General features: G+C 37.5%; 1 protein-coding gene across 1 annotated transcript; it reads left to right on the plus strand.

Moving 5' to 3' along the window:
- Positions 1-7,547: 7,547 nt before the first annotated feature.
- On the plus strand, positions 7,548-8,456 carry LOC130837070 (olfactory receptor 18-like). Its single transcript, XM_057709848.1, has one exon. The coding sequence runs from the start codon at positions 7,626-7,628 to the stop codon at positions 8,454-8,456; it is 831 nt and encodes a 276-aa protein (XP_057565831.1). The 5' UTR covers positions 7,548-7,625.
- The last annotated feature ends 13,993 nt before the right edge of the window (positions 8,457-22,449 follow it).

A 22,449-nucleotide genomic window follows, 5' to 3' on the forward strand; every position in this document is an offset into this window, starting at 1 on the left:
ATGACCCAATCCAAAAATGGCCAGAAGATTGACATTTCTCCAAAAAAGACATGTAGATTGTTAACAAACCCATGAAAAGATGCTCAACATCACTAATCATTAGAGAAATGAAATTCAAAGCCACAATGATGTATCACCTCACAGCTGTCAGAATGGCCATCATCAAAAAATCTAGAAACAATAAATGTTGGAGGTGGTGAGGAGAAAAGGGGACCCTTCTGCACTGTTGGTGGGAATGTAAATTTGTACAGCCACCATGGGAAACATTACCAAGGTTCCTTAAAAAACTAAAAATAGAACTACTATATGACCCAGCAATCCCACTACTGGACATATACCCAGAGAAAACACTAATTCAAAAAGACACATGCACCCCATTGCTCATTGAAGCACTATTTACAATAGGCTGGTAATGGAAGCAACCTAAATGCCCAACAACAGATGAATGGATAAAGATGTGGCACATATATACATCGGGATATTTTTCAGCCATGAAAGTAAATGAAATTGAGTTATTTGTAGTAAGGTTGGTGGACCTAGAGTCTGTCATACAGAGTGAAGTAAGCCAGAGAGAGAAAAGCAAATACTGTATGCTAATGCATATGTATGGAATCTAAATAAATGGTACTGATGACCCTAGTGACAGGGCAAGAACATAGATGCAGATGTAGAGAACAGACTTGAGGACATGGGGCAGGGGGCAAATGGGAAGCTGTGACAAAGTGAAAGAGTAGCATTGACATATATACCTTATCAAATGTAAAATAGATAGCTAGTTGGAAGCTGATGCATAACAGGGGGAGATCAGCTGGATGACTGGTGATGACTTGGAGCCATGGGATGGGGAGGGTGGGAGGGAGTTGTGAGAGGGAGAGGATATGGGGATACATGTATAAATACAGCTGATTTACTTTTTTATACAGCAGAAACTGGCACAACAGTGTGAAGAAATTATACTCCAATAAAGAGTTTAAAAAAAATAATAAGTTATCCTAAGAGACAACTATTAACTGTAAAAGTGGAAAGTGTATCATATCTTTGGTATATACTTAATGCTGCAGATATTTCATGATTGATACAATAGATCTGCAGATATCAAAACCACACAATGAGTGGTTAAATTCAGAAAAGTCTGGATATTATGTTAAAATCCTGCAAGTTGGAAATAAGAAGCAAGGGTACAGATGAATTTCCTCCTGAGGAGAAGACAGACCAGATCCTTCCCAGAACACTCACATTTGTCCTTTTCCTGTTTCATTATTAGCAAGTCTCCAGAGATTGGGACAACGTGGACCAAGTGGTTAATTATGAGCTTTGGGCATTGAGCCCAGAGGTGATACCATTGTAAATAATTGGCCAGTGCCTCCAGTTCTGTGTTTGCCACTTCTAATATTGTGGTTCCACATGTGTCTCTTTATTCCTTTTAAAAACGAGCAACAGAAGGTCCAGGCTGAGTCTGTCTTCCTGCCAGTCCTGAGTATTGACCCTGAGACTTCATCACACACCAGGTAGGAGAGGGGTGGTGAATCTGTGCTCCCTGGTCATCTTCCAGCAGAGATGCAGCCCAGCCCAGTAAGTGCTGAGGGAGACAGTGATGGATGAAGGGAGTGTTGGAATCATGATTTTCTTTTCTTAACAAGACAAACATGACAGTTGGGATAGACAGATGGGAGGGCACCAGTATACACACTTCAGATTAGAGCCCTTTCACATTTATGTTCTTGGTTCTGGTTGAGATTTCCTTCTCAAGAGGACAAACATGATAGTTGGTATAGAAAGATGAGAAGGCAGGAATATACACAGTCCAGGAATAAAGCCCTTTGAAGTTTATGTTCTTTGTTATGGTAGGGGTGTGAGAACTCTCATTCTGAGTTCTGCTTCCACCCTCACTGGTTCTGGCTCTGGCTGGCATGTTCCCCACTGTAGCAGCAAATGGGTCTCTAAATTCCCCCCTTAGCACTTCAAGTGATCCTGAAAGCACTGATGAGGATGAGGATGAGAAGGATGGCAGGAACCCTAACATCATGTGCTGCTATTGAAGGCTTCCTAAGTGTCAGGCTCTGAGCTGTGTGTCCTATGTATTTACATCTGCATGATCTATCGCGAATGAAAATTGGATGCATTATAATTATTTTAATAAGAGGAAAGAAGCACAGCATTTTATGTAAAATGTACCAATTCATGAGTATAAAAGTCTTAAAACCAAGTTTGAAGGCAGTCAGTCTGGGCAGACTGACTCCAGACACAGGGCATCTGGGCCACCCTCCCCCTGCCACCCAAACAGTCATGTCACCTCCCTGTCAGTCCTGGCAGAGACTCCCTGCTCACTGTGCTCTTCCCTTTGGAGTTTTCTGGAGGACACAGTGGAGGGCAGTAGGTAGCACTTGTTGCATCAACTATAAGAAGAATGCCTGAGATCACAGGTGAGGCCAGGAAATAACTGGTACCTGATATTTCAGGGTTGATCTGTCTGTTGACCCTGTTCTTGGATTTCACATTAACTGTCCACATTCTCCCCTGTGCTTATGATCAGCTGGTTCAGTCGCAAAAGGAGACACAAAGTCAGAGTCTTCATTCCTACTCAGGACAATGAAAAGAGTTAAAAATATACTGAGATACATCTGTGGTTAGACTGCTGTACGTCTGCTCAAAATGTTCAGAAAGTCTGAAAACAATGACATTCAGTGCATGGAACTCAGAGAAGAAATACTTAATTTTGAATCCCGTATGCTCCACCAATTCTTAGTGTGTGATGGGGCAATTTCTTAGAATCTGTGAGATTCAGATTTGTCAACTGAGTTGATTCCTAGCTGATTCAAACCCACTAAATTAAGACTAAACAAATAACGGTCACTCTCTATGCCATAACTATGTGATGGCTGCACAAAGAAAGGGCAACATACTTTTTTTTATATATTTTGTTACTAATAATGATAAGGCTAATTCTCACCTTATCAGATTTAAATATCTGGTAACTGATATGGTTAATAGGCCATTTTATTTTTGTTTATATGAGTACATTCTTCATAGGTGAAGAGAAATGACTGAGGCTCATTTATTTCTGATTCCCCAGAGCCTATGTCTCGATGGCACAGAGGAGGAACCAAGGATTAAAAAACAAGCAAACAAACAAAAAACAAAAACACTTATGTGTTGAATCACCCCTTCCATTTTTCACAGAAACAAAGTGTGAGCAGTATGCTTCCACAGTGTGGATTATTTGTGCTGGTGTTTTCATCCTTTCAGAATCTCCCATACAACTAGAGACAAGATAACATAGGGCTTGTTTCTGTCTATGTCATGGACTTTCTAAGGAACCTATTTTTTTTTCATTGAATAACATATGCAGGATTAAATCATCAAAAAGCCATTGCAGAAATGTTCATAAGCAGGATTTGGGGGGAAGGAGTTAGAAAACAGAGGGACAGTACATCTTATTACATGGGCAGGGACACATTTTAGGATTTCATGTCATTCCATGCTTTGTGCCCTGAGACAGGAAGTGCTTCATTCTCTTCTGCCACATAATCCATAAAACATTATTAAATTTTGGGAATTGTATTTAATTAATCCCAATAATGATTGACATTCTTTATAAAAATGACCCAGTATTTATAAGTTAGAAACATCCCTTAGGTGCCACACTATTAGGCACTGGTGCAGTGCTGGGTATTGGACTCTTTTTTTTATTCAAGGTAGGTTCAGAAGCATAGAGAGAAGGAGAAATTTATACACATTCCACCTACAGGGGTGAAAGATCCAGGACTCAAACCTTGATCCGCTTATTCCTGCACCAGTTCTCAGTCACCTCCACTGTAGCTAATAAGGGTTTCTTTTCTAACCTAGTTTGTTGCTGCAGAATGAGAAATGAAGATAGAAGAACTGATTCACCCTCTCTGGTTCAGTGAATCTACCTGTGAATTACAGGGATGTGCCACTAGTTCACTGGGGCCATAATCGCACTAACACGATGGAATGTAGGATTTTCTATAAATAGTCATGTTTTACAGTCCAGTTTTGAAATCTAAGTTTTGAAACAATATCATATATAAGATGAAAATGGTATGTGCAGCTATCATGAAATTATCACAAGATAGACCTCAGGAATATTTTTCAAATGATACCTTAATAAAAGATGATGTGGTCGATAGAAAATATTTGCATTGAAACAAATATAGACAATTAATATTGGTAAAACTGAATATGCATCAGTTCTTAGAAATTGAACAGCTAGATGCCACTCACGTATTATGTACAAATTCTCATTTGTATGATACTGAGCAAGGTGCAGAATTTTCATCAAATATTTGTAAGGAGAAAATTACACAAATAATATAATATAAAAATATGAAATATAAATTAAATATTTAATAGATAATGAAATGCATTATTTTATATTGTTACATATGTGGAATATATATTATAAATTTGTTAAGATAATATTTAAGTGTATAGACATAGATATAAATTTGTAAAGTAAATAAATGATGTTTTCCCTTATGTAATAATGTGCGTCAGGGAAATATTTGAAGTAATTGAATGTACTCCACAAAGAGAGTTAACCACAAAATTGTGGTAAACAAGTACATTTCAGAGGCAATATGTGTAGTATTCTGTTTAGGGAAGATTTTAAGAATGCTGGCTATGGATACAGAAATGAATATTGACATTATGGAAGCATCAACAAGGAAATATACCCATGAACTTCATGACACTGGTTGCTTTCAGGGGACAGTTAGGTAGAGGAATGGGATTGAGCTAGATACTATGAAAGTCCCATTTTATGGATAACGTTTCAAATCTCTAAAAAGCTGAGATCTAAAGGAAATATTATTGTGTTTATATTTTAAAATATGTGTTGAGTATTGATGAGAGTAATAATTGGTAATATTAATGGAAATTTTAATTGTTGGGAAATATTCTAAGCAGTATTTATCAGGTCCATTAGGGTGACCAAGAAATGCACATGTAGAGATCCTGAAATAGGTCCTAGGCTGAGGCTGGGGTACCTGTGAATTTTGAAATAAATGTAAAATAGATGGCTAGTGGGAAGCTACTACAAAGCACAGGGAGATCAGTTTGATGCTTTGTGAAGACCTAAAGGGGTGGGATAGGGAGGTTGGGAGGGAGGCTCAAGAGGGAGGGGATATGGGGATATTTGTATACATGTGGCTGATTTACTTTGTTGTACAGCAGCAGCTGACACAATACTGTAAAGCAATTATACTCCAATAAAGATAAAAAATAAAATAAAAAAATAAAAAGAATAAAATAAAATAAACGTAAGTAAATTATCAATCAACTGGAACTGAAAACCATTGGCCTAAGCAATATTAATAATTTTTTAAAAAATTCTTCCAACACTCCTACTAGGTAGGTTCAATTATTATCATAATTTCATAGATAAACTGCCTGAGTGTGTTTACAGTACTTATTTTGAATGTTTCTTAACTAAATCATGGTCTGATGTGCCAAAATAATTAAACCGAATTCCCTTCAGGTAGCAGAAGTCAAGGAATTGCAATCCCTGCGCCAGGAAGAATTAACATGAAAATCTGTTGACTCGACATAAGAAGGCTGGGTTCTGACCTGGCTGTGGGACTTTTCCCTGGTGCTGAACTCCTCAACCATAAATGGAAGGGTTTATGGTGAGGACAAGCTCACCAGGTATATGAAAAAGTGCGCAAGGTCAGTTAATATCAGGAAACACAAGTCAAAACCTAAATCAAACAGCAGCTCACATCCATTAGGATGGCTATTATTTAAAAAAAAAGATTTTAAGAAGCAACAAATGTTGGTGAGGATGTAAGGGAAACTCCTTTTACCTAGTGGTTGGGAATAAATATTAGTACAGCCATTACCGAAAACAGAATGGAGGTTCTTTAAAAAATTTAAAACTGCTACAAGTTGAAACAAAACTACCATAGGATCCAGCAACCCCACTTCAGGGTGTATGCCAAAGAAATTAAATCAGAACCTCAAAGAGATATCTGCACTCCCTTGTCACTGAGCTATTATTCAAAATAGTAAGAATATGGAAAACTGTCTGTTGATTGATGAATAAATAGAGTGTGGTGTGTATATATAAACAATGGGATATTATTCAGCCATAAAAGAAGGAAATCCTGCCATTTGTGACAACATGGGCAGACCTGAAAAATATCATGCGTGTTGAAATACGTACACCGGACAGAGTAAAATAGTGTATGATCTCACTTATGTGTGGAAGCTAAGAAAATCAAACTCTTAGAACCATAGATTACAACTGTACTTGTGAGGATCAGTGGTGGAGAAAGTGGAGGAGATAATGGTCAAAGTGTACAAAATTTCAAACTTATAAAATAAATAAGTTCTGCAGATCTAATATACAGCCAGATGACTATACTTAATTTTGTAATTCTGTATCGTGTTCTCGAAATCTGCTAAGAGAGATTTGCTAACTGTTACTACACACACACACACACAAACAGAAACTATGTGAGGTGACAGATATGTTAAGTTGACTGTGGTCCTCATTCACAATGTCTATGTGTATTAAATCATCATTTTGTACGTCTGTAAAAAAACTTTGATTTTGCACACCCCAAATGTATGCAATTTTGTAAATCACTTCAATAAATGGAAAAAAAAGAAAAACAATGAAAGAGTTTTATACCACCAGTACAGAAAGAGTCCAAATAAAAGTAAAGCGATCTAATGCATCAGACATTTTTTGAGATGATATTGAAACAGATAAGGCGGTATAAAAGAAAAAATTTCAATAAGTTTTCTTAAATTTCATTGTCATTTAAACATAGACAATGCTCTGTACACTAACACCATCTTTGTAGTCACCAATGCTGTATGATCAGGTGCACTTAAATAAACCTACTGATCAAAATTTGAGTCCACCAAAGTCAAAGATATGAAGTGTAAACTAAATGACTTTTCAAACACAACCCTGATATTTGAGTAATCACTTATTTCATGAAGGAGGGAAGACAGACAAACCAATGATAAAACTCTGAATATTACATAGATATTTCTGATTATGAGTATTCATTTTTAATTTGGAATCCAGTTGACACAGTTCCTCATTTCATAGAGATTTACATATTATAAATGAAAGAAATAACTAGAATACTGTTTGAATAAAATAAGATTTACATATCCATGGCTTAATTTCTTTAAATTTGAATTCCATTTTTCCTTAAAGAGAGAAGGGAATTTCTCATTCTGTATTATTTCTAAAGAAGTGACTCTATTTAACTGAGGTCATGGATGTATTACCTCTAATGTCCTTGTGCTCTTTCACTTTTCAGTGAAGTTTTATAAAGTAACAGTGTATAGACAGATGTGAATAGCACAGAAACCAATGCCTAAGGAGATAGAATTTGTCACACTGAGAAATATTGCTGAAGAAACTGAGGTGTATGATCTTAGAAATGAATTGCTTGAATACAAAATAGGGACAAAGTGCTCAATGTCCATTTACTTATTTCTTTTTTTTCCAGCCCTCTCTTCTTTTTCCAAACTTATCCAAGATACACAGAACTGGAAAGGTAACAAATGTATCAGAATTCTTCCTCCTGGGCCTCTCAGATGATCCAGAACTGCAGCCTGTGCTCTTTACCCTGTTCTTGTCCATGTACCTGGTCACCATGTTGGGGAACCTGCTCATCATCCTAGCTGTCACCTCTGACCCCCACCTCCACACCCCCATGTACTTCTTCCTCTCCCACCTGTCCTTGGCTGACATCGGTTTTGTCTCCACCACTGTCCCCAAGATGATTGTGGACATCCAAACTCACAGCACAGTCATCTCCTATGAGGGCTGCCTGACACAGATGGGTTTTTTTACCCTTTTTGGATGTATGGATGGTATGCTTCTGACTGCAATGGCCTATGACAGGTTTGTGGCCATCTGTCACCCTCTGCACTACATGGTCATCATGAGCCCACGCCTCTGTTGCTCTTTAGTTTTGGTGTCTTTTTTTGTTAGCCTTTTGGACTCCCAGGTGCACAATTTGATTGTGTTACAATTTACCTGCTTCAAGGATGTGGAAATTCCTAATTTCTTCTGTGACCCTTCTCAACTCCTCAAGCTTGCCTGTTCTGACACTTTCACCAAAGCTATAGTCATGTATCTTGTTGTTGCCATCTTTGCTTTTCCCTCTTTCTCAGGGATCTTTTTCTCTTACTATGAAATTCTCTCTTCCATTCTCAGAGTCTCCTCATCAGGTGGGAAGTATAAAGCCTTCTCCACCTGTGGTTCTCACTTGGCAGGTGTTTGCTTATTTTACGGAACAGGCCTTGGTGTCTACCTCAGTTCAGCTGCCTCACAATCTCCCAGGAAGAGTGCAGTGGCCTCCGTGATGTACACTGTGGGCACCCCCATGCTGAACCCCTTCATCTACAGTCTCAGGAACAGGGACATCAAAGGGGCCATGTGGAGGTTTCTCAGGAAAACAATCTAACCTCAGTCCCTGTGCCACCCATTTGAGGTTAGGTTGGAAAATGCAACGAAACTGAACATCTAGACATGAAAAATCTGCCTCTGACATCACATCATTTTCGAGCTCTTAAGGCCTTGATGTCCTCCTTGCTTAACATTTGAATATTACGTATTGTAATATGTATTTAATGGAATGGGGAACGTGTCTTGGGATTCTGTATATATTATAATTACTGCATGACTAAATCCTATCATATCTATGGAGACATCTGTAGTTCATTGTGGTGACCCAAGCATCCTGGAATGATGAACATCTCCCTTTTTTCATATTTAAATATTATCTTTTCACAAAGCTGTTGTTTATTTTCCACCCTGATCGCCATGTTTCCAATCTGTGTCTGCAGGTTATGTGTGAGGATGCACGCCCCTGCCTCTCAACCTCGGCTTTTATCAAAATCATCTGAGAGTCTCAAAAATACTGACAACTTCACAACATTGTAAATCAACCATACTACAGTAAAACGAATTTAAACATATACTGACCAGTGATTCTCACCATCCAAAACTCTGATTTAATTAGACTTTGGTGTGTCTTGAGTATGAGGATTTTTAAAACCACTTAGGCTGGCTCTAGTGTGTGGCCAAATTTGAGATCTTCTGATCTAAGTCAGAGCTTGCATTCAAAGGTGACCCTTGCCATGAGTCCTAGAGACTCATAGACAAATGGCTAAGAACCGAAAGCGATCAGAGCTCTTGGGGGAAGAAATGAAGAGCCTACAGTGGCAAGAGGTGAAGGCTTTTCCCCCTTATTCCTGATAATGATTTCTCACATATGGTCTTTCTACACCATATAGCTGGGTGTGTGTGCTCATTATGAAGCTATTGTCTCTGCTCCAAACTCACATTTCTACACTTTGCTTTGCGGTGGGGCTCTTCAAGTCACTGCTATATTTTCCATCTTGTGTTCAATTACATAGATTCAATAGTGGTCAGTAAAATTCTCTTTGCCCTAAAAGCACAAGTGTTCCATTTATACCCCTCAAGCCCTTGATGTAGTAGCTTCTTCCTTCACTTGTGGTAGCTATGTTCCTGCGTTATTCTTTTTTACATTTCAGTCCTTCGATAACTCTTTAAACAGCTCCCTTTATTAAATTCTCTTCATTAAAATGACTAATTGGTTTCTCGTTTCTTGACTGAATCTTGACTGATACTGTAGCACGAGTATAAAAGTATGTTTGAAATAACTGCCATTGAAATATTGCAAACTGTGCACAGGGAAGAAAGGTGGTTGTCAAGGATATGTCTTAGTTTGGGGTATGCACCTGGGAAAGAGGTGCTGATATCATATTTCCAATTGCTGTGTGGCTCTAATGATGCCTGAGGTACATTATGTCACCCATGTAATCACAATAAAGTTATCTTCTTTTACGTTACTGTTGGATTGCAAAGAATCCTGTCGTCAGCAAAAGGGGTTTTTTTTCCTTTTAATAGAAACAGCCTGGTTAGAACTTCACTGGATTACCATGCCTTCCTGTCTTCTGTCACAATAACTACATCTTAGGGCTCCTGTTGAGTTCTACAAGATGAGTATGCAGCACTTCTTAGATGTGTCACACATCATTTTTGTGGTAGTAATCTTGGACATCTGAAAGCTGTGCAAAACTAGTTTAATTTTCTTTGTTTTTTATCACTTAAGAAAACCACTTACTAACTATATTGGTGAGAAACTTTAATTTTAAAGAAAAGAATACACTTAGCAAAGGATGAAGTCTTATTAGTTTTTGGCAAGAGACACTTCCTAATAAAAATTACCAAAATTACTACATATTATGTCTGTGTATCCATTTAGGCAAACCTAAATGATAGCCAAGGATCTTGGGAGCAGCCAAAGTAATGTTGCTTGTGGGTGTGTGTGTGTGTGTGTTTTAATATCCAGTTTGTGTTCTGTTAAATTTACTACCTCCTGTTTTCATAATAAATCATCTTAAAATTCTCACAGCAAGTGAATATAGGATATTTAAGTCCAAATATATTATAATATAAAGTACACAACTGAATACTAATCCTAGATATTCTACAACATTCATGCAATATTTTCCACAATGTTCACATTTGGTAAAATGGGAGACGATACACTCTACTTCTATTAGTTTAATAACTTAGTTTCCTCATATAAGGGAAATCATACATTACATGTCTTTCCCTGTCTGATTTATTTCACGGAGCATGATATCCTCAAGCTTCATCCATATTGTAGCAAGTGGCAGGATCTGCTTCTTTCTCATGACTGAATCATGTTCCGTCGTATGTACTGAATGTCTATCACATTTTTTTATCCCTAATTTGTTGATGGACACTAGGCTATTTCCATGTTTTGATGCTGCAATGAACATGGCCATGCAGTTATCTCTTCGAGTGAGTTATGTCATCTCCTTTGGACATACACTCAGAAGTGGAATTGCTATACCATGTGGCAGTTCTATTTAAAATTTTTGAGGAAACTCTACACTGTTTAGCGGCTATATATTGCCATCAACAGTGCATGAGGATTCCATTTTGTACACACCCTTACCAGCATTTGCTCTCTTGTCTTTTTAATAATCACCAGTCTAACAGGTGTGAGACAGAGATTTGTCTTCCCCGTGTTGGACCCCAGGCTGGGTGCCCAATACGTGGTGTGCAACTGCCTCCCTCACTCCCCAGATAGGTTCTCCCAGCCCATGGTATGCCTCCTTTTCTGTGTCCCCTCCTGAGGACACCTGATCACTCTCTCTCCCTTCCTACCAGATTCTGTGTGGATCTTACCTTACAGTCTTGGTAGAAGAGTCTCTCTGACAGTTTCCAGTTTGTTTTCAGTGAGAATTACTCCACATGCTGATGTATTTTTGATATTTTCCTGCAAGAAGCTGACCTCAGCATCCTCTTACTCCAGCACCTTCATCTTCTCCTGGCAATGAAGTTAAATTTAAGTTAATATCTTGGAATTCATAAGTTACCCGATATTACAAACTGTGACCAGATTGTATGTTACAAAACATCTTTCCAACTTCCTAATTGGTAGTATGGTGTTAACAAAATTTCTTAACTAAATGAGAAGAGGTAACAAACGGTACTTATTAAAAGAGGGTTTGGACATAGTAATTGATCAATAAGTGCATACTATCATATACACCATGTTAATAGGCCAGTGTAGTTTTTCAGCTAAAGGGTGTTTCAGGTAGTAAATTTCATTTTAAGCATGAGCTACTGAAGTTATTAGCTTGAAGAACAAGCATGGGAAAAATAAAACAAAAAATTCTTATGGTTTCTAACTACTTTTAACAGCAGTGCATTAAGATTAAAAAGATAATATGTGCACACGGTTAAAACAAACACACACTAAATGCTGGTATCATTCTTGTCATCTACTGGGAGGTTCAAGTAAATTGAACAACTAATTATTGAACATCATTAGTGCTCTATCCTGGATGTCTGAATGACCATTACATTTTTGTGTTTACACAATGACACCTTGACCAGGTTGAGATTGGGGACTGATTGTCATTTATTGGTACTCTAATGTGGCACAGTGAGAGCAGAATTTAGGCACAGCTCTGCTTTGTATAACATTACGTAAACTATTCTTTCTATATAAGAAAGAGTGAAGACAATTATACATCCTGTATTTTCTTCTTCCCTGAAGCCTTTCCCTTCTATAGACATCTCTAAGAACTCCTGAGAGAGGAAAAGATGTATGATTTGCTTGTGTTTATTATCAGGACCTTCGACGTGATCTATTTGTCTCTAATGGTTACCGCAGGGTTGATACTCATAGAATAAAGTTTGGGGTTTGAAAAGTTCTACATATAATAAAGGGACAAAAAAGGGAGTTTAGAAACTTCTCAACTACACATCGAAAACTGAACGTGTAAAGATTCCTGTTTTCTTCAAAGATGCTCATCATGTGTGGAGCAACTGGGAAAAGCACAAAGAAAATCATTAATCATCAATATCTAAGTTTATCAAGCAATACGTTTTCTGTACTCACCTTTGCCAGTGACACTAGTATTTGATCTTCTCTACCAACTATGGTGTGACTTCAGTTTTATATTATTTGTGCTACTGTCCGCATATTTTAGGGCCCTGACACTCAACTTCTCTCTTTCTCTCTCTAATCTAGTCCACTGACCTGCTACTTGTAATGGATACTCATCATAGGAGGGGGCACTGGGAATTGGGAAAAGAAAAAAACATGTCACATTTTATGGTACAAACATAACTACCTTGGGTTTTCATCTCTCATGCCCCATAAGTTCACCTTTGTCATTGACCCTAGAATCTTATTCCTTCAACTCACTAGGAAATAATTTCAGTTTAGTGACATTTGCACTGTGGACTACATATTATAAATGTCCCAACACCCAGTCTCTCCCTCTCATGTCTGCCATATGCTCTCCCCTAAAAATACCTTCTGCTACTTATCCACACAGGGATGAATAACATCCCTTCCTCCATACCCAATTTGATTTGTTTTACATTCATTTTGTTCATATCACTTAATGATGAACCATTCTCTGCATTCCTTAGGAGAGAGCTCTCTGTCAGGAAGGCTGCGTGGATAGGATTTTGATGGTTACATCACACCACTATCCACATACATCCCACTGTATCCACTAAAAAAAAAAACAAGCGAGCTCAAAAAACATTTTATTAAAGTCTTCAAAAGCTGAGACCACAAAGAAATCTAAAGAAAATATATTCTGGAGCAAGTCAATTCCATTCAAGTTAGCAAAAATCAGAAACAAGGGGAACATTTGTCCATGGAATGGCTACAGATTGTCCTGATGTTGAAGGAGGGGGTCTCCTAGTGCATCAGAAACCAGGGGTCTATTTGAGACTGCACGGCCACAGCAGGAGAGTGGGGTTTGCAGAAGTACACAGTGGAGGGGAACTTCTACCTCTTTGTGAGATTATACTCAGGATATATTTTGAGATCATGGTGGTGAGATGAATGTAGGACTATGCTGGAAACAGATGGAGAGGATCTGAGTCTTGGAGTGCTCAAAGCACAAGGTCCCTATAAAGGATGAGACCTATGTGGTGAGCAGTATCTGAGATGCTCCCAATGATACCAACTTCTTGTTTTCAATCCTTGTATATTGACTATGAGATGTACATAGTGGCTCAATTACAACAGTAGGAAAGTGGGAGAAATGTTGGGAAGTCACTTCAGGGAAGACCAACAAAAAGTCTGACTTTCCTCTTGCTGCCTCTCTTTCTCTCTTGGTTGATAGAACCCAACTTCCATGTTGTGTGCTGCTCCATTAGGGGCCCATGTATCAAGGAACTTCAAGAATTCTCCGGATAATACCCTGGGTACCTGTGAATCCCACCAACAGCCCCTGAGTGAGCTTGAAAGTGATCCTCTGCTCATCAAGCCTTCGGATCCCTGCAGCCCTGACCAACACCATGATTGCTAACTTCTTGGAGACCCTCTCAAATATTTCAACTAAATATCAGTTACCAAATAATAAGTAAAAGTCAAGAGCTTCTGAATAAGGCAATGTAATTTGATTAGCTAAACTTAGAAGTCTAAACTATTTCAAACCACACGAAAAAAAAACCTGTAAATTTCCACGATATAAAATGCCATCCAAAGCAAGGAACAAGGCAATGAAATAAGAAGTTATCCTTAGAGACAAATATTAACTGTGAAAATGGAAAGTGTATCATATCCTTAGTACAGAATATCATATGCTGCATATATTTCATGATTAATAAAATGGATTTACAATGTCAAAATCACACACTGAGTGGTCAAATTGAGAAAAAGTATGAATTTTATGTTAACACCCTGCAACTTGGAAGTAAGAAGCAGGAGTACAGGTGAATTTCCTCCTAAGGAGAAAAGGGACACAGACACTTCCCAGGACATTCACTTTTCTCCTTTTCCTATCCCATTAATATTAGCAACTCCCCAGATATTGGGACATTATGGACCAACTTGCTAATTATGAGCTTTGGGCATTGAGCCCTAAGGTCATACCATTGTAAATAATTGGCCAGTGCCTCTAGCTCGTTAGTTTGCCAGTTCTAATATTGTGGCTACACACTTTTGTCTACATTTTTTGTAGAAACCTGCATCAAAAGATCCCGGCCTGAGTCTGTCTTCATGTCAGTCCTGAGGACAGACCCTGAGACTTCATCACACATCAGGCAGGAAAGGGGCAGTGAATCTCTGCTCCTTGGTCATGGTCCAGCCGAGGTGCGGTTCAGCCCAGTAAGTGCTGAAGGGAGATAGTGATGGATGAAGGGTGTGTTGGGAGCATGATTTTTTCCTCAACAAGACAAACATGACAGTTGGGATAGACAGATGGGAAGGCACCAGTATACAAATTTCGGATCAGAGCCCTATGACATTTATGTTCTCCATTCTGCTTAGGGTATGAGAACTCTCATTTAGAGTTCTACTTCCACCCTCACTGGTTCTGGCTCTGGCTGGCATCCCTCCCACCAAATCAGCAAGTGGTTTCTGTAAACCACCTCCCCCTTAGCACTTCAAATGATCCTGAAAGCAGTGATGAGGAGGAAGATGAGGAGGATGACATTAACCATTATCATGTAGTATTATTTTTTCAAATAAAATCTTTTACTAAACATGAATGATGGATAGCTAAAATAGAATAGTAGATGGGATAACTATTCTGTATGTCAAATGTTTAGAAAAGATGCAGAATATATAGGTCACATGTCATACACACAGAAATATATTTCAGCTTTTATGTTTTGTATTACTTGAATACATGGTATTATCAGTAATTCTTATTTTTTAATGTTCTTTTGTGGTAAATTTTTTTGCAGCCACATATATTTAACTACAATAGAATTATAGTTTGTAGTTAGATATACAGTGTCTCTAAATCTCTAGGGCACTTGTATTTTTACGTTAAGGTTAATGTTTTGTTAAATTCTTGCTCATTACATTTTATTCATATAATTTTCTAGGGAGAGAAAAATCCATGTAAAATGTTTAGCTCTGTGATTGTCACAAAGAAATCACACAGTAAATGTTTCATGTACTGAGGGCTTCCAAAGTGCCAGGCTATGAGGTGCCATCTTGTTTGCATATTCTCTCCCAAAATAGAAGTGCACACACATTTCTATCATTTTATTAGTGGAAAAGAGCACAGCATTTTATGTAACTTGCACCAGGTCATGAGTTAGAAAGGGCTGCAGCCATTCAGTCTGGGTGGACTGACTCCAGACACAGGAAATCTGGGCAGCCCTTCCCCTGCCACCCAAACACTCATGTCACCTCCCTGTTAGTCCTGACAGAGACTCCCTGCTCACTATGCCCTTCCCTTTGAGGTTTTCTGCACGACACAGTGGAGGGCAGCAGGTAGCACTTGCTGCATTAACTATAGGAAGGGTGGGAGAGATAACAGGCAAAGTCACAGAGAGAAGGGTCCCAGGAAGATTCAGGGCAGATCCTGCTCCTGGAATTAGTTTCCACTGTCCACTTCCTCCTTCATCCTTATTATCAGCCTACTCAATCACAAGAGGAGACATACAGTCAGAGCTCTGGGGTTTATCCCTAGTTAGGAAACTTAAAAGAGTTTTAAAATGTACTTCATATGTGTTTGTGGTTAGATCTCAGCACCTCTGCTTAAGACTTTCAGAATGTCTAGATATCGTGAAATTTACTGCATGGGGCTCAGAGACTGACAACTTCATTTTGAATCCTGTTTGCTCCACTTATTATTACTTTATCTGGGGACAAGTTCTTAGCATACCTGAACTTAGGATTGTCCACTGAATTTATTACTTGTTGACACAAGTTCTGAGAATGAGGCCTAAATGAATAATGGATGCCCTCTTTAGAGTAGCTATGGGATGGATGCATACTGAAAGGGCAAGATACATTTTAGGTATTTCTAATGACAAGGCTAATTCTCATGTCATTTGACTTAAATGTCTGATGACCTGATGTTAAATTTTTCCCATACCCTTGACAGGATACTTTATTGTTGTTTATACAAGCATCTTTTTCATAGATGAAGAGAAAGGACTGAGGCTCATTTATTTCTGATTCCCCAGAGCCTATACCTTGATGGCACACAGGAGGCCACAATAATAAAAACAAAACAAACAAATGAACAAAAACCCAGTTAAGTACTGAATAAATCTTTCCATTTTTCATGAAAACAAAGTGTGGGCAATATGGTTTCCAAACAGTACACCACTCATGCCAGTGTTTTGATCCTTTTCAGGAATGTCCCATAGGACCTGAGACAAGATAAAACTGTGATTATTTGTGTATGTCGTGGACTTTCTATGGGGCCATTTTCCATTGCATGGCAGCTGCAGTATTCAATGATTGAGAAAACTTTGCAGAGATTTTCATAAGTATGGGGGGAAAAGAGTCAGAGAAGAAGGGAATGGTACATTTTATTCTATAGGCTGAGACACATTTTAGGATTTTATGTCACTCCATGCTCCAGAGCCCTGACACAGGAAAGCCATCGATCTCTCTGTCATGTAATCCATAAAACATCATTAAATTTGGGGGACTGTATTTCATTGCTAAACACGCCATTCCAAATTGATTGAAATTCCTCACAAAAACATCGCCAGATATTTGTGAAGTTCCAAACTTCTCTAAGGTACCATATATGATCTACAGGTACGATTTAGACTTTTCTTTTTCAAGGAAGGAAGAGAAGCATATAGAGGTGGGGAGATTTGCACACACTCCACTTATAGGGGGTGAAAGACCCAAGACTCTTTCCTTGATCTACTTATTCCTGCACCAGTTCTCAGTCACTTCTACCGTAATTAATGAGTGTTTCTTTTCTAACCTACTTTGGTCCCAGATTTGAAATAAAGGTAGAAGTGCTTCATTTTTGGTTCAGAATCTCTTTTGGTTCAGAGATTCAATCTATGAATGATGAGAATGAGACAGTAGTTCACAGGGGCATAATGACACTAACATGATGGATTATAGGATTTTCTGTGAATTATCATGTTTGCGTCCAGTTTTGACATCTAAGGTTGAAAAGATCTCCACTCAAAGATGAAAAATCATGTACAGCAATCATGAAATTATCACAAGGCAGCCTACAAGAATATTTTCAAATGACCCTTTAATAAAATAGGATGTAGTTAATAGAAAATACTTTTTGTATTGAAAGGAATATAGGTCCTTAATATCAATAACACTGAAACTGCATCAATTCTTGGTAATTGAACAGCCAATTGACACTCACATATTATATACAAATTCTCCTTTGTATGATACAATGAGAGGTACAATAAATTTCATAGAATTGTTGTAAGAAGAAACAGATAAATAATAATATAAAATAAAATAATATATGCGATATAAATTAAATATTTAATAGATAAATAAAATATTAAATTGTGATTATTACATTTTAATATAGGTTAAATATATTTTTAATTGTTAACTTTATATTAAGTATGTAAATATAAATATATGAAGTGAAGCAAATGGTGTCTTTCTTTGCATAAAAATGTGCATCAGGAAAATGTTTGAAGTAGTTTTTTCTACTTCAAAAAGATGCTTAAATCCCGATCAAATTACCAATGGCATTTTTCACAGAACTAGAGCAAGAAATCTTACGATTTGTATGGAAACGCAAAAGACCCCGAATAGCCAAAGCAATCTTGAGAAGGAAAAATGGAGTTGGTGGAATCAGGCTTCCTGACTTCAAACTATACTACAAGGCCATAGTGATCAAGACAGTATGGTACTGGCACAAAAATAGAAAGGAAGATCAATGGAATAGAATAGAGAACTCAGAAGTAAGCCCAAACACACATGGGCACCTTATCTTTGACAAAGGAGGCACGAGTATACAATGGAAAAAAGACAGCCTCTTCAATAAGTGGTGCTGGGAAAATTGGACAGCAACATGTAAAAGAATGAAATTAGAACACTTCCTAACACCATACACAAAAATAAACTCCAAATGGATTAAAGACCTACATGTAAGGCCAGACACTATCAAACTCCTAGAAGAAAACATAGGCAGAACACTCTATGACGTACATCAAAGCAAGATCCTTTCTGACCCACCACCTAGAATCATGGAAATAAAATCAAGAATAAACAAATGGGACCTCATGAAACTTAAAAGCTTTTGCACAGTGAAAGAAACCATAAACAAGACTAAAAGGCAGCCCTCAGAATGGGAAAAAATAATTGCCTATGAAACAATGGACAAAGGATTAACCTCCAAAATATACAAGCAGCTCATGCAGCTTCATACCAAAAAAGCAAATAACCCAATCCACAAATGGGCAGAAGACCTAAATAGGCATTTCTCCAAAGAAGACATACAGATGGCCAACAAACACATGAAAAGATGCTCCACATCACTAATCATCAGAGAAATGCAAGTCAAAGCCACAATGAGCTATCACCTCACACCAATCAGAATGGCCATCATCACAAAATCTGGAAACAACAAATGTCGGAGAGGGTGTGGAGAAAAGGGAACTCTCCTGCACTGTTGGTGGGACTGTAAGTTGGTACAGCCACTATGGAAAACAATTTGGAGGTTCCTTAAAAAACTACAAATAAAACTACCATATGATCCAGTAATCCCACTCCTGGGCATATACCCAAAGAAAACCATAATCCCAAAAGAAACTTGTACCATAATGTTTATTGCAGCACTCTTTACAATAGCCAGGACATGGAAGCAACCTAAATGTCCATCAACAAATGAATGGATACAGAAGATGTGGCATATATACACAATGGAATATTACTCAGCTATCAAAAGGGATGAGATGGAGCCATATGTAATGAGGTGGATAGAACTACAATCTTTCATACAGAGTGAAGTAAGTCAGAAAGAGAAGGACAAATATTGTATGCTAACTCACATATACGGAATCTAAAAATGGTACTGATGAACTCAGTGACAAGAACAAGGATGCAGGTGCAGAGAATGGACTGGAGAACTCGAGGTATGGGAGGGGGTGGGGGGTGAAGGGGAAACTGAGACGAAGCGAGAGAGTAGCACAGACATATATATACTACCAACTGTAAAATAGTCAGTGGGAAGTTGTTGTATAACAAAGGGAGTCCAACTCGGGGATGGAAGATGACTTGACTGGGGCAGGGAGGGTGGGTGGGATTCGAGGAGGGGGTAGTCAAGGAAGGGAGGGAATACGGGGATATGTGTATAAAAACAGATAATTGAACTTGGTGTACCCCCAAAAAAATAATTTAAAAAAAAGGAAAAAAAAAGATGCTTAAGCACAAAATTGTGGTAAACAAGTACATTTTAGCGGCCATAAAGGTAGTACTCTGTTTAGCTAGGATTTTAAGAAAGCTGATTATGGGTACATAAATCAGTAGTGACATTATGGAAACATTGATAAGAAAATACATTCCTCAACTTCATGACACTGGTTGCTACTGGGAACAGATATGCAGAGGAATGACGGAGCTGAGACAGAGTGTCAGATTTTATTGGCAATGTTTCAAATCTCTATAAAACATGATATCAGAAATAAATGTTATTAAATGTTCATATTTTAAAACTAGGTGGTGGGTGTTGATGATAGTATTAATAAGTAGTACTCATGGAGATTTTGCTTAGGGTTGGGCAATATTGTAAGGCAGTGTTTCTCAAGCCCAGCTTCCTGTTAGGATGACCAAGAAACTCACCTGTAGAGATTCTGAAATTGGTTCTAGCCTGAGGTCGGGGTAGCTGTGTGTTTTAAAATAAGCATATGTAAGGTATCAATCAAATGGGACTGTAAACCACTGGTCTAAGCAATATAAATGACTTTTGAAAACTTTGTTACCACATTCCTATTACCAGGTTCAATTATTATCACAATGGTATAGATAAGGAAAGTGCCCAGGTGTGTTTATATTATTCTATTTTGAATTTTTTCTCAATATAGTCATAGTTCGACATGACAAAGTAAGGAACTGGAATTACCTTTAGGAAGCAGAAGTGTAAGAATTGCAATTCCATTATCATGAAGCATTGATATGAAAGTCTCTTAACTAGTCATAGGAGGCCTGGTCTTGACTTGGCTGTGGGACTTTCCCTGGTGCTAAACTCTTTGATGTAAATATGGTGATTTTGATGAGGAAAACAAGACCACCAGGCATAGGAAAAGGTGCTCAACATCACTAATATCAGGAAATGCAGGTCAAAACCCCACATCGAATAGCACCTCGTGTTTGTTAGGATGCCTATTCTCAAAAAAGCAAAGGACAACATATGTCGTTGAGGATGTGGAGAAAAGGGAACCTTACACCTGGTTGATGGGAATGAATATTGGTACAGTCATTATGGAAAACAAAACAGAGTTTCCTTAAACATTAAAAACTGCTACTAATTAAAATAGAAATACTTTATGATCCACAACCCCACTTCAGGGTAGAAGGCCAAAGGAACTGAAATCAGTATCTGGAAGAGATACTGCACTTCCATGTCATTGCAATATTATTCACAATAGCAAAATATGGAAACAAAGTGTCTGTCAACAGATCAGTAAATAATGGTAATGGGATTAGTGTATACATATATAACATGCATATATATATACACACACACACGCACAGATGTATGTGTATATACATCTATGATGGAACATCATTCACCTATAAGGAAATCCTGCCATTTGTGACAACATGGCTGAAACTGTAAGACTGCATCTTACTGAAATACACCAGAAATACACTCTTATGATCTCACGTATAGAATCTAAGAAATCAAACTCATAGAACCATAAATTAGAACTGTAGTTGTAAGGGGTAGTGGGTGGAGGAAGTAGGAAGATGCTGGTCAAAAGGTGCATACTTTCCCTTATGAGAAGAATAATTTCTAGGGATCTAGTATACAGCATGGTGACTATAGTTAATACTACTGTACTGTATTCTTGAAATCTTTTAAGAGAGATCCGCTTAAATGTTCTCACCACACACATACACAAGAATAGTAACAATGTGAGCTGAGGGATTATATTAGTTAACTTCATTGTAATAATCATTCACAATGTTTGTATGTATTAAATTATCATTTTGTACAACTTAAAGAAATCTTCACGTTGTACAACACCCAAAATGCAATTTTGTAGATCATACTTATATAACTAGAAAAATAGTGAAGTAGTGTTATCAAACCACTATAAAATAGAGTCCAAAAAATGAGGAGTAGTCTCATGCACTAAACATTTTCCCAAGACCATATTGGGTAGAAACAAATAACCCTGTGTAAAGATAAAAATTTTCTAGCGTTTCCTAGATTTCACTATTGTTTAATCATGCACAGAATTTCTGTGTATTGTCATTTTTTCTAGTAATCAATGCTGTATGATTAATGCACCTAACTAAACCATAATTATTGTAGTTTGAATTCCAGCAAAGCCAATGGTATGATTTATATACTTAATGACTTTTAAAAGACAACTCTCATATTTGAGTAATCACATATTTTATGACACAGGAAAGACAGAAAGTCAAGGAATGATAAAACTTATGAAGATAACTGGCACAGAAAAATGTTTTCTGATTATGAGTGTTAATCTTTAATTTAGAATTCAGATAAAACAGTCTCATTTCATAGAGTGCTTATGAATGTTCTAAGTGAAGGAAATATATAGAACTGTCTTTGAAGAAAATAAGATTTATATAATCATGTCTTAATTTCTTTAAATTTGAATTTTATTTTCTTAGAAGGGGAACATATTTCTCATTTTAGATTTTTTCCTAAAGAGTAGACTGTATTACCTCCAATATTCTTGCACCTCTTTTATACTTCAGCCTAGTTTTTAAAAAGTAACTGTATATAGAAAGAGGTGAAGAAACAGAAAACAAAGGAGCAGTTCTAATGGACAGAATTTGTTACACTAATATTGCTGAAGGTCCTGGGTGTATGACTCCAGAAATGAATTGCTTGAACCCAAAATATGGACACAGTGCTACATACCCATTTCCTTATTTCCTTTTTACCAAGCTCTTTTGTTTTTAAAGGTGTTTAATC

The sequence above is a fragment of the Hippopotamus amphibius genome, chromosome 15 (genome assembly GCF_030028045.1).
Source record: "Hippopotamus amphibius kiboko isolate mHipAmp2 chromosome 15, mHipAmp2.hap2, whole genome shotgun sequence".
Classification (NCBI taxonomy): Eukaryota; Metazoa; Chordata; class Mammalia; order Artiodactyla; family Hippopotamidae; genus Hippopotamus; species Hippopotamus amphibius.

Excerpts from the sequence above, each read along its gene's own strand:
- LOC130837070 (XM_057709848.1), top strand. The coding sequence starts at position 7,626 with ATGTACCTGGTCACCATGTTGGGGAACCTGCTCATCATCCTAGCTGTC.